The sequence below is a fragment of the Kogia breviceps genome, chromosome 7 (genome assembly GCF_026419965.1).
Source record: "Kogia breviceps isolate mKogBre1 chromosome 7, mKogBre1 haplotype 1, whole genome shotgun sequence".
Taxonomy (NCBI): domain Eukaryota; kingdom Metazoa; phylum Chordata; class Mammalia; order Artiodactyla; family Physeteridae; genus Kogia; species Kogia breviceps.
The window spans coordinates 106231159-106243433 of record NC_081316.1 but is presented as its reverse complement, the minus strand read 5'-3'; the positions used below and the strand labels follow the sequence as shown (position 1 = coordinate 106243433).

Below are 12275 nucleotides of genomic sequence, written 5' to 3'. Positions count from 1 at the left end.
AATAAAAGAGCAAATAAGAGATAGAGAGCAGTGATTTTCAAACTTTACTGTGCATACAGATCACTTGGGGATCGGGTGGAACCTGAGCTTTTGCATTTCTAACATGCTCCCAGGTGACACTGCTGCTGATCCATGGACCACATTCTGAATATCAAGGACATAGAAGATGTGAGAAGATATCCCAAAGAAGAGGAGAAAGAGAATGGAGCAGAAGATAAAATGTCTGAAAACTTTTCAGAGCTGTGAAAGACATCAAGCCCAAATGCACGAAGCTCTACAACCCTCACAGGCAATAACTTAAAGAAATCCACACCTAGGCTTATCATAATAGAGCTGCTAAAAAACAAACACAGAGAAAAATCTTAAAAGCAACCGGAGGAAAAAAAGACCACTTACCTTCAAAGAAGCAAAAATTAGATTGTCAGCTAACTTATCAGAAACAATGGAAGCCAGAAAACACTACAATGGTATATTTAAAGTATGTATGAAAAAAATATTATCAACCTGTGATTTTTATACCTAGCAAAAATATTTTTCAAGATTAAGATGAAATAAAGACTTTTTCAGACAAAAAAAAAAAAAAAAACTGAGAAAATTTATCATCAACCTACCTGCCCTGGAAGAAATACTAAAGGGTATTCTTTCACTAGAAGGAAAATGATCCCAGGTGGAAACTCAGTGATGTAGGAAGGAAAGAAGAGCAATTAATGGTGAATATATGGGTAAATAGAAATCAATATTGGTTGCATAAAATGGTGATCATGTCATCGTCTTGAAGGGGGATCTAAAATATATACAGAATTAAAATATACAACAATGGCATGCAAATTGAGAGAGGGTAAAAGCAAGTTCTAAGTCCTTGCATTGTCTGAGAAGAAAAGTGCCAATTAATAATGTTAGACTTTGGTAAGGCAAAGATTCACATTATAATCTAAAAGTAGTTAAAGACTGTATTATAGCAAAACTAACAGAGAGGGGGAAATAGAGTATTTTTAATACTCAATCCAAAAGAAGGCACAAAGGAAAAAACAATAGGTGGGACAAATAAAAAGTATTTAATAAGGTGGGATATTTAAACTGAAATATATCAGTAATAGCATTAAAGATAAATTGACTAAATTATCCAATTAAAAGATAAAGATTGCCAGATTGGCTGCAATGAAACAAAACCCAAATATGTGCCATTTATAGGAGACATCTAAAACATAAAGGTGTAGAAAAGTTAAGCATGAAAAGATGGAAAAAGATAGACATACCATGCAAAACTAAGAGAAAACTGGAATATTAATATCAGACAGTATGCTTTAAAGCAAAAAATCATTCTTAGAAGGACACTTTGTTATGGTAAAAGACTTAATTTACTAGGCAAATAAAAGAGTTTTCTAAATTTTTATGAACTTCATAACCTTGAAATACATAAAACAAAAACCAACAGTACTACAGGGATAAATAGATAAATCTATAATCGTAGTGGGAGATTTCAACATATTTCTCTCAATAACTGATAAGAAGAAAAAAGCATGCAATGACAAAGAAGATTTGAACACCGAAAATTGCCCCAATGGCCATCCATAGACCCCCTTGCATCCCGAAACTGCAGAGACCCCTAGAAGAGGTAAATGGCAAGGCTATAGCAGTGAGGAAGGCAGAGTTAAGGATGATTGCCAGCCTCTGGGTTCAGGTCCCTGGATGGATGATGATGCTGTTTTTAATTATTTTATTTAACCTAGAATTGTTGACCACTTATTAGATTTTAAAAGTTGAGGTAGGGCTTCCCTGGTGGCGCAGTGGTTGAGGGTCCGCCTGCTGGTGCAGGGGACATGGGTTCGTGCCCCGGTCCGGGAGGATCCCACATGCCGTGGAGCGGCTGGGCCCGTGAGCCATGGCCGCTGAGCCTGTGCGTCCGGAGCCTGTGCTCCGCAACGGGAGAGGCCACAGCAGTGAGAGGCCCACATACCGCAAAAAAAAAAAAAAAAAAAAAAAAAAAGTTGAGGTAGGTGTTAAAAGCTGAGAGTCAGGGGAGGGAATGCAAAAATACTAGTTGTTACAATCTATTGAGTGTCTTCTGTGTGTTAGGCACCATGCCAGGTGCTTTATTTTAATTAGCACTAATTCTCACTACAGACCTTTAATGTGGTTTTTATGTCCCTATAGATGGGGAAACTGAGGCTCAGAAAGGTAAAATAAGTTGAATAGGATACCATCACAGTCTTCAAAGGAGCATAAAAGCTCCCAGGAGGGAAGACAAGTCACATCAATACAAGGGAAAGATGAAGAAGGAGACTGTGGGCTGCAAACAGGATGCTTCCAGTCTCCCAGGCAGAGCCCTGGGGTCCCAGCCAGGCCAGGCAGGCTCAGACATGGGAGCAAGGGGAGGTCAGAATCCATACAGATTGGATCCACTTAGGATGGATTTCTCAGCCAATTCCAAAGTAGACATTCCCTCCTGAAAAGAGAAAGGGCCTAGCCAGCCCTCCAAGGGCAGTGCCCTGAGCACATGGCAGGAAACACAGTCACCCACTGGCTAACCACTGACCCTTGACCCTCGGGAGGAGGCCTGCTATGTGAGTCTCTAGAGTCCCCAGCCTCAAGGAGCTCACAGGGCAAAAAGCAAATTGACCTGTATATTTGTTTGGCTTAAGTACAAGCTTCGTTAGTGGAACATTGGGGCGGGGATCAGATTAGGGTCATTGGGATCAAGATGAATTCCGTATGGGTTCTGTTTCTTTCTTGTGTATCTTAAGTCCTTGGTTCTGGCCAAACAGTTCTGAAACTGGCTACTCCCCGTGCTTCCATCTCAGAGACTTTGTTACAAGCCCCTAATAATCACCACCTGTTTGCCATGCTAGACCCTCCTCCTTTAAACCACAGCTCAGAGATGCCTCCTTCAGGAAGCGCTCCCAGATTGATCTGCCTCACTCTCCCCACCCTGTCATTCTTTCCCAAAGGCTTTGCTCCTCCTTTCTCTAAACTGACCCGACCTTCCCCTGCTCAGTTCCAGGTCCCCCCGCTGGCATCAAAGCTGTCCCTTCATCCGCTAGCAGTGTGGTTGTGTCATGGCTCCCCCCAACCAAGCCCAACGGGGTGATCCGCAAGTACACCATCTTCTGCTTCAGTCCCGGGTCTGGCCAGCCGGTAAGTGGGCCCAGGGCCAAATGATGAGCAGGACAGGAGAAAGAGAAAATACCTGTAGATCAGCTGGCTTCTGAGCCAAACCCTGGGACTGCTTATATCTGTGCTTCTTCTTGGATTCATGGATAAGTATGGTCACTGGTCACCCAAGAGTGGCTAAAGCCTTACCCCAGTCCATCTTGGGTCAGTCCTCTCTTCCAGGGGCTGCAAGATTATCACAAGCCCTGGAAGCTCCTTTGAGTCAGGGGTCACGTTCAAGCAGGTGGGAGGACAGGGCCTCGGCTCTTCTGGACTGGCTGACCAAGAAAGCGCCTAGCAGATCCCAGAGCTCTGGACTGGGGACTCGCTGGCCCACGGCCTTTGGAAATGAATCAACTTTTCAGTAGGATCAGTCCAGGCTTGGAGGGCTGCTGCAGCTCTACCCCGAGTGGCCCCCTCAGAATGGCGCCAGTTGAAGAGAGAGGAGAAGATGAGGGACAGATGGGGGAAGGCAAGGGCATCTCTCTCTGGGCCAGGGTCTGGGACTAGCCTAGGGGAGAGGACTGAGAGATAGCTGTATCTGCCCAAACCCAGGAGCAAAGTGGGCAGCCCCCAGGCTGGGGCACAGTGCGGGGCGCTATAACCCCTGCCCTCTACGGAGGGCTGCTAAGAGGGAGGAGAGGGTGAGGGCGGGTGCCGTGGGACCTGATCAGTAATTGTGTCATCATCTCATCCTCCGTTCTCTGCTTTCCTGTGGTCTTTCTGAATTACCCTCTGAGCCGTAGGTGGCCCCTCTCCTCACCAGTGAGGCCAGAGTTCTATTACCAGAGGGGAAGCCCAGAAATGTCTTTTCAATGACTCCGTCCCCTCCTCTCCATCCTCATGGCCACTACATTACATGCAGAAAAGTCCATATATGATGACTATACAACTCCATGAATTTTCACACATCCAAGTATGCAGAAGGGGGGCTTCCCAGAGCAGGGAACAGGACAACACCCCAGAAGGTCACCACCCTCCCCCTGCAGGCATAACCACCATCCTGACTTCAGATTAGCATTGCCTCTTTTTGTACTTTATATTACACACACACACACACACACACACACACACACACACACACACACACACACACCATTTGCCTAGCTTCTTTGACCCAACATTATTTTGAGTTTGTGAATTTCATCCATATTGTTGTGTGTGGTTAGAGATCACTCACTGTCACTTCTGTATAGTTTTCAATTACGTGTGTGTATCACAATTTATCTATCCATTGTGTTATCCGTTGATAGGCATTTGGGTAGTTTTCCGTTTGGAGCTATTACAGATGGTGCTGCTGTGAAAACTCTTGTCCGTGTCTCTTGGTACTCTTGTGTATGAGTTCCTATTGGGCCTATGAGAGGAACTCCTGCATCACAGGGTCTGCAGGTGTTAGGTTGAGAACACCCTGCCATTGTTGGGGGGTTGTACCAATTTTCCCAATCAACATTTTCAGCCATGTCTTCTGCCCCTTTTGCCCCCCTCCTCCTGCCCCTCCCCCACACACACATCCTAGGCTCTTGTTACACTCGGCTTGTCACTGTCTGCACAGCCGCTCTGCCTTTCACCCCCCACCCCTCTGCCCCTGCTGATCCTATACCGCCCATGGCATGTTCTTCATCCTCTAGCACACGCTGAATGCATTAGCTGGCAGTTAGCTGCTCACTCACCTGTCTCCCACCCTGGTCTGAGGGGCCCTGTGAGGACAAGGGCAGCATCTATCTATTCATCTTTGGGTCCCCAGCTGCGGAACATGGTGCCTGGAACATCATTGTCACAGAATACATGTTTGATGAATGAATTACTAGCAGCCTGGCAACTGTAAAGCCATAGACGTTGGGCAAGTTTCCCTTCATAAATTGATGAGAGGGTGGGAACTCATTCTCCAGCTTGGGTTTGTATGGTCATTACTTCCTCTGATAATGAAGTCTTTCAAAGGGATTGGTATCTGGGAACACAGCCTCCTCATTAACTCAGGCTCCAGGATCCCCAGTCAACAGGCTGGGGACACATCTCCCAGGCTCCGGAGCAGAGTGCCTGGTCCCCATGCCCTCCTCCTGCTGCTGGAGACCTGGGGACCCTCCCTCCTTCCTCTTCATGCCCCGAGCATGGAGGAATCTCCTCTCTCCTGGGGAGATTTCCTATCAGACATTGTCACGTGGGGGTGGGGCAGGTGGGCTAGTGTGATGAGAACTGCAGTTCAGCCATGTTGCAAGGCAGGGACTGGGCTGAATGAGGGACCAGGGGACCTAACCACCACGTGTGATTGTGTAATATGATTGCTTTGCAGAAATATATTCCAGATTCCAAACAACCGCATCACAAATTCATTTATGAAAGAGCTCCAGGAGTGAGGGCACACTCGTGTACATGTGATGGTGCAAGACTGTGGGAGTGAGTGTGGGGTGAGAGGCAAATGCACGTGAGTCTGTGTGTGTACATACTGGAGTGTATGAACTTGTGTGTGCGGAATCCTCGGAATAGATGCGGGAAACTACATATGGTGCAGGATCCCAGGAATTACACCCTAGGGCTGGCCAGAGCTGCACTGAGTCCTGTTAGAAATTTTACCAAACAATTTAATACATTTGTTGTTCTTTTCTGATTATCAAAATAATACAATTTTATTGTAGAAAATTCTGTAAATATATAAAATATAGAGAGGAAAGTAAAAATTACTTGTACTCTCATTCCCTAAAGATAAACACTGGCAACGTTTTGGTGCATAATCTTCTAGTCTTTGATCTGTACGTATACCATGGTTTTGTTTTGGTTTATTTACAAAATTAAAATAAAATTTTACACAATGTGATATAATCTGCATTTTTCATGTAACATATGGAGGCACTTTCCCACACCATCGAATATTCTTTTTTACTGAAATATTCTTGACATCAAATATTCTTTTTTTTTTTTTTTTTTTTTTTGGCTGCACCAACTGGCTTGTGGGATTTTAGTTCCCCAACTAGGGATTGAACCCAGGCCCTTGGCAGTGAGAACACAGATCCTAACCAGTTTACCACCAGGGAATTCCCATGACATCAAGTATTCTTTTAAAATATTATCTGTATGTACATAATCTATTTAACCAGTCCCCCAATTATTCTATATTTAATCTGTTTTTAATTTTTCACCATTATAGTGTTTCATTGAGAGTTCTTCATAAAAGTTTTTATGTACACGTTTTATTTTTTTCTTAGGTTAAATTTCTATAGGAATTCCTGGGTCACAAAGAGTATGAATATTCTTAAGGTTTGCATACACGTTTGCAAATTACTCTTCAGAAATTTTGCACCAATTTATACTTCTTATACAGCATTATAAGTAGCATATACTTTTTCCTTGCACCCATACTAATCCAAGGTATTATATATTTTTCTTTTTTTGACAGTTGGGATTTTTTTTAAAAGAGGTCTTGTTTTAAGTTATATTTCTTGGATTACTAGTTAGGTTGATTATTGCCATGAGTTTTCTGGCTAATTTTTTCATCTTTGGGTAATTGTCAATTCATGTCCTTTGTCCATTTTTTATTTGGGTGTATTGTGGTTTTCTTCTTATTGATTTATAAGTGCTCTTTACATATTAAGGATAATAACCATTTTTGATCATATATGTTGCAAGTATTTGCTTGCCTTTGATTCTAGTTTTTAATTATACCATAGGTTTTCTTTTTGTATAATTTAAATTTATAAATCATTTTCATTTTTGATTTTTGCCTTTATTTTTGTTATTAGGACAGATAAATATTAACCTATAGTTTCTTCTTTCATAGTTTTACCTTTTTTTAACCATTGATTCACTGGGACTTTATTTGGGAGTAGAGTTGTGTATTTCTGAAAGTGATTTCAGGACATTCTTGGGGAATCCAGGTTAAAAGAAGGCACCCAGGATCTGGGTAATATGCTAATGCCTTCAGGGGGAAGCCAAAGCATTCCTGCCCTGTGTAGACACAAATGTACATTCAGGTACACACTGACACACACAAGCAAGTACACTCAACTTTTCCCTACACATGCATACACACACACACCTCCACCCTCACAGAAAAACGTTCCAGGAGAAGACCATTTCCCCGTTCTCAAAAGACTAGCACACCCCTTGCCTCATATGTGCCTCACTGTAACCACACAGGGTAGGCCGAGCTGTATTGCTTTCTCAGTTTGCAGGAGAGAAAACTGAGGCCCCAGAAACCATGGGAGACACTGTGGATCATATAGCAAGTGAGGCAAGCAGGTATCAAAGCCACTGCCCTGCCCTGCCTCGTGCTCAGATATGACCTGCAGATACCCACACGGTCCCCCAGTGCTGCAGCCTGAGAGGACTTCCCAACTACTAGGGCTCAGGGTGGCTTTCAGGGACCTCCTGGATTCAAGGCCAGATCTCCACAAGGGAGGCAGGAGGAGCAGTTTGCCAGGGAGCTCTGTGTGTGTTGTGGGGATGCCTGTACCTTCTCCTGAGTATCTCCCTGCAGACAGTCTGGGGCCAAAAAGGATGTTTTCTCCTACTATAAGTCACTGGGCCCCTCAGCCCTCCCATGGCGGACAGAGAATGTTCTTCTGTGACCCCATATCTGTCTGGAGGTCTGTCCCTCAGCACGTGCGTGAAAGTGTCTACATGTCCATGTGCGTGTGAACGTGTACATGTGGGCGTGTGTGTGCAGGATCCCGTGACTGCAGAGATAACTAATTATTAGCTCCCTCTGGCCTTGGGGCCCCCCCTTCTGTTCCGGGGCTGCTCCCCCTCCCTAGACTTCCTCCCTGATGTCAAAGAGGCCCTGGTGCTGTCCTGCTTTCCTTTCCCCACAGCTGACCAAAAAATAAAATAAAATGAAAGTCAGCCCCATCCCGCCTGCACCAGGGAAGGGGCTGACAGGAGGTCTGCAAACTAGCGCTTATCAAAAGCTCCTTCTCAAATTCATTTCAATATCTGAGCCTCTGGTTTCCAAGGCAACGTAATCTTTTCATCAAAGCAACTGGTAAAACCACTGGGATCCGATATTGTTTTGTTGGCAACTTGTCAAAACTGTCATTTGGTTAAAAAAATTTTATAGATTTATATAACCTACAAATATATATATGGTGATCTATACCACTAATCATCATTAATAAAGAACTGCCCCCTGAAGGTATCTTAGTTCCCTCTCCCACCCCTTCCTCCCCCAGAGGTCAGGGGGAGGAGGGAGGAATGAAGGAGCAGTAATTAGACAGTAGGGCTGGGAGGTGACTCTGAGTGGGGACCGGCCGGGGGAGCCTGTCTACAGCCCTAATAAGGGAAATGTGGTCATTTAGCTTCTTCCCAGAGACTCCCTTTACTCAGGGTTTTCCTGAGACCCTCCCTCCTCCCTTCTCCCTTCTCCTCCACCTCTCACTCAGAGCACTCACATTTCCTGGCCTGGAGCCACAGTGGCCAGCGCCTAGATCAATCCAAGAGGTAAACTGAGGCTGACCCAGCAACACGCCAGAGCAGGCCCGTCAGCTCCCGGGGCCGAGCCCCGTGCCAAGTCCAGGGCAAACTCCGTTCAGTGTGGCTCCAAAACCAGAAAGGGCAGACTAGGCAGGATCCTGCCTCCCCGGGCCCCAACCCGGCCATCATCTCCTCCGAGCCCAGGGCCCCCAGCGAGGCTGGAGGCAGAGCTGGAGGCCCAGGGGCCTTGGTTCTTAGCATGCGTTCGCCTCTGCCCCGCAGGCTCCCAGCGAGTATGAGACGAGTCCGGAGCAGCTCTTCTACCGGATCGCCCACCTAAACCGAGGACAGCAGTACCTGCTGTGGGTGGCTGCCGTCACCTCTGCCGGCCGGGGCAACGGCAGCGAGAAGGTGACCATCGAGCCTGCTGGCAAGGGTGAGCAGCCTGGGACCGCGGCAGAGGGCAGAAGCCGCCCCCGCCTAGGACTCCGGTCCTCCCCGGGGAGGGGATGTCCTCCCTCCACGCTGTCGGTGACCTGGCTGTAAGGGGCTGGCCGGCCGCCCGCCTCCCTCCTGCACGCACCAAGACCGGGCCTCTGCTGCCCCCTGACTCCCAGAAAGCCTCACAACAGGCTCGAGGCAGCACCGCTAGCCAGGGGCGCTGGACGTAATGCACCCTGGTCCCCAGCTCCCAACTGCAGCCCAGCTCAGCTCCTCCAAAGGGGACTGAGGTGGGGTAAATAAACTGCCTCCAAGGCGCAGAGAGCTGCCAAGACGGCCCCCTCCTTCCAAAGCCGGGACACCTCAGGCAGGGGTGACCCCACTGATCTGTGGTTCGTTCAGCCAACAGACATTTACAGGGGGCGTGCCGTGAAGGAGACTGTGGGCTAGATGGGGCGTGCAGGGTGAATAAGACCACGTCTATTCTTGGGGGTGCCCCGCTGAACCCCTGACCTGGGCATGAGTGTGGCATGGGGGCACGTGTACCCCCACTTTACAGGGAATGACAGTTCTGAGGCCTCAGCCCAAGATCGAGACAGAGGCCACCTCGCGGAGCTGCCGGGCCGCCTGCCCGCGCTAACCCTGGGGCATGGGACTTAGCCACACAGGCCCGAGACTTCCAGCCTCTACTCAGACCCTGGGCTTCCCTGGGCCCTCCCTCGTCCCACAGCCACCTGTCGCTGTAGCCCTGGGGCCCCAGGACCAGGGCTCGGATGGTTGGTGCCTGCCTCAGCCCAGCCGCCCTCCAGGGGTGACCAGCTTCCTTTGGCTGAGACCCGAGAGGCACTTGCCCTCCCTGGGCTCAGGCTCAGGGTCAGCGGGCACTGAACGGAGGGCCCGCAGCTGCCCTGCCAGCGGGGGCTGTCATTCCATTTTCCAGTGGACACTCTGAGGCCGGGGTGGCACGATCTGCAAAGACAGCTGAGAGTGGTGGGCTAGCTCGTCTGGCTCCAAGTCGGGGCTCTTTCTGCACGGCCTCAGGTGTCTAACCTCCCCTGGCCCCTCCTCCCAGAGGGGCTACCCACCCCTTCTTCTGGACTTGTCTCCTTCAGGAGGGAAGGGGCCCAGGGCCTCCCATCCTCCCAGGACAGCTGACGCTGGCCCAGAGCATAGTCTGAGAGCCTGGGCGTCTTGGCTGAAGGCCGGGCCCTTCCCCTGTGGGAATGAAATGGAACACGTTCCCAGAGGGCTTCGTAATTCTTCGAATGTAGACATCCTGCTCTTCTGTCCTCACAGCAGCCCTGGGAGGTGGAGGGACAGGAACCAGTCCCAGCCACAGGGCAGAACTGGGTCTAGAACGGGATCTCTAGAGCCCCTGGCGCCATCCCCGAGGCCCCCAACACTTCTCTCTGCCCGCGAGATGGAGGCTGTCTTCGCTGGGCCCCTCTGCCCAGTCCACGTCTTTCTGGGGGACCCCGGCAGTCCTCCACTGCCCCAGGCAGCCTTCTGTTCCTCGGCGGCCCCTCCAGACCTCACCTACCGTCCCAAGCCCATCGCCCCGGCGCTGCCCTCAGAGGAGAGGAACCTCCATTCCCTGCACCCAAACCTCTAAGCATTGCTTCCTCGGCCACCTTACGTCTTCCCTCTCCCCAAGAAGGGTCCCGTGGCTCAGTGGGGCTGACTGTGCCCACCCCACCCCCCCGAAGCACGTGGTTGCTTGGTTAATTTAACACTTTCAACCCTGGGCCTGGAGATCTCCAAGGTGCCTGACACGACTACCTTCTCTCTGGGCCCTTGGCATCTTTGCCTCCCTTTGCTTTCCGTGAAGCCGCCTGCGATCAGGGTCCTTTCAGCGTGCTCCTGTCTCCCCGGGGACACGCCTCCCTCCTCTGCGCCTGCGTGCTGTGGACCCCAGGGCTCCGCCACTCCTCTGTCCATCTGCAGTCCCCCTCCTGGTGACCTCAGTCACTGTGCTGCTGAGTGCACGTCGGTGCGGTCCAGTCGTCTCTCTCATGATCCAAAACATTTATATCCAGCTGCTTTCCGGCTACCCCCGTGGGTGGCCCCCCAGTTTAGCATGAGCAGAATCTTCCAGTCTCTCCCACCTACCCTGAGCCTCCTGCTGTGTGCCTCAACTCCACGAGGGCGCCAGCACCCATCTGGTTGGCCCAGCTGGAATCCTGGAAGTCACCCTCACCTCCCCCCCATCTCTTCTCCAAAACTAGGGAGACCCCACGTCCTGGCATTTCTTCCCTTGAGCCCCTAGTCTGTTCTCCACCACCCTATTATCACCTCTCGCCTGCCCTCCAGCCACCGTCTTGTCCCTGGTCTTCGTCCTGCAAGATCACCTCCACCCAACCATCCTCCGCAAGCAGCCAGGGATTTATCTAAAACTCTACTTTGAACATATCACTACTTACTTGCAAGCCTCCGCGTGACCTCAAGGGGAAGCCCAGCCTCCTTGAGGTGCCAGCTGAGCCCTCCATGCTCTCCTCCCACTCGCCGCTCTGGCCCCGGCTCTGCTGCCCCCTCCTCACTCACCCCGGGCTTTGCTCACCCCAAAGGATCCTCCACTCGTCGTGTGTTTCAGGCCCCCGTGCCTCTACTCAATGCCATTCCCCCTTCCGCCACACCTTTCCTTCTCCGTGTGGTGAATTCCTTCTTAGCCTTCAAGAGTCAAGTTAAAGCTTCCAATTCCAGAAGCCGCCCCTGGCCTTCGCCTCCACCACCGCTGCACTGCCAGAGTGCATTCCTCCTTCTTTCTGCTCCTAGGGTTGCTTGTCTCTACCCCTACCATAGTATTTTTCACCCTAATGATTTTTTTAAGTATCTGCCTCCCTCTTGGATGGCGAGCAACTTGAGGACAGGGAACAGATCTGATTCATTTTGTGGCCCCTCAGAGCCTCCTGTGATACCTGGCCCAAACAGGTATTTGATAAACGTTTGCTGAATCAATGACTCCCATCTGAAATTTCCTGGACTCTCCCCCGACCCCAAGCCCAAGGTAGCCGTCAGGTAGGGTGAGGAGGACTTGAATTGTAAATTCAGGAGCCCTGAGAAAGGGGAGCCAGTGCAGTGCTGGTGGTAAAAGTGGGATGTCTCTCATCCTTTCTTTCCTGTAGCCCCAGCAAAGATCATATCCTTTGGGGGTACTGTGACAACACCCTGGATGAGAGATGTCCGGCTGCCTTGCAATTCAGTGGGAGACCCAGCCCCTGCCGTGAAGTGGACCAAGGACAGGTGTGTGTGGGACCCCGCCGGGATAGGTGACCCCCAGGGAT

General features: G+C 49.6%; 1 protein-coding gene across 3 annotated transcripts in view; it reads left to right on the top strand.

The window, feature by feature from the left end:
* DSCAML1 (DS cell adhesion molecule like 1) overlaps window positions 1–12275 on the top strand; it is a 356638-nt gene that overhangs the window by 332479 nt on the left and 11884 nt on the right. For all 3 annotated transcript variants that reach the window (XM_067039017.1, XM_059070778.2, XM_067039019.1), the window contains 3 exons: window positions 2996–3135; window positions 8836–8989; window positions 12117–12234. In XM_067039017.1, coding sequence (XP_066895118.1) covers window positions 2996–3135; window positions 8836–8989; window positions 12117–12234 — 412 coding nt within the window. The remainder of the gene's footprint in view (window positions 1–2995; window positions 3136–8835; window positions 8990–12116; window positions 12235–12275) is intronic.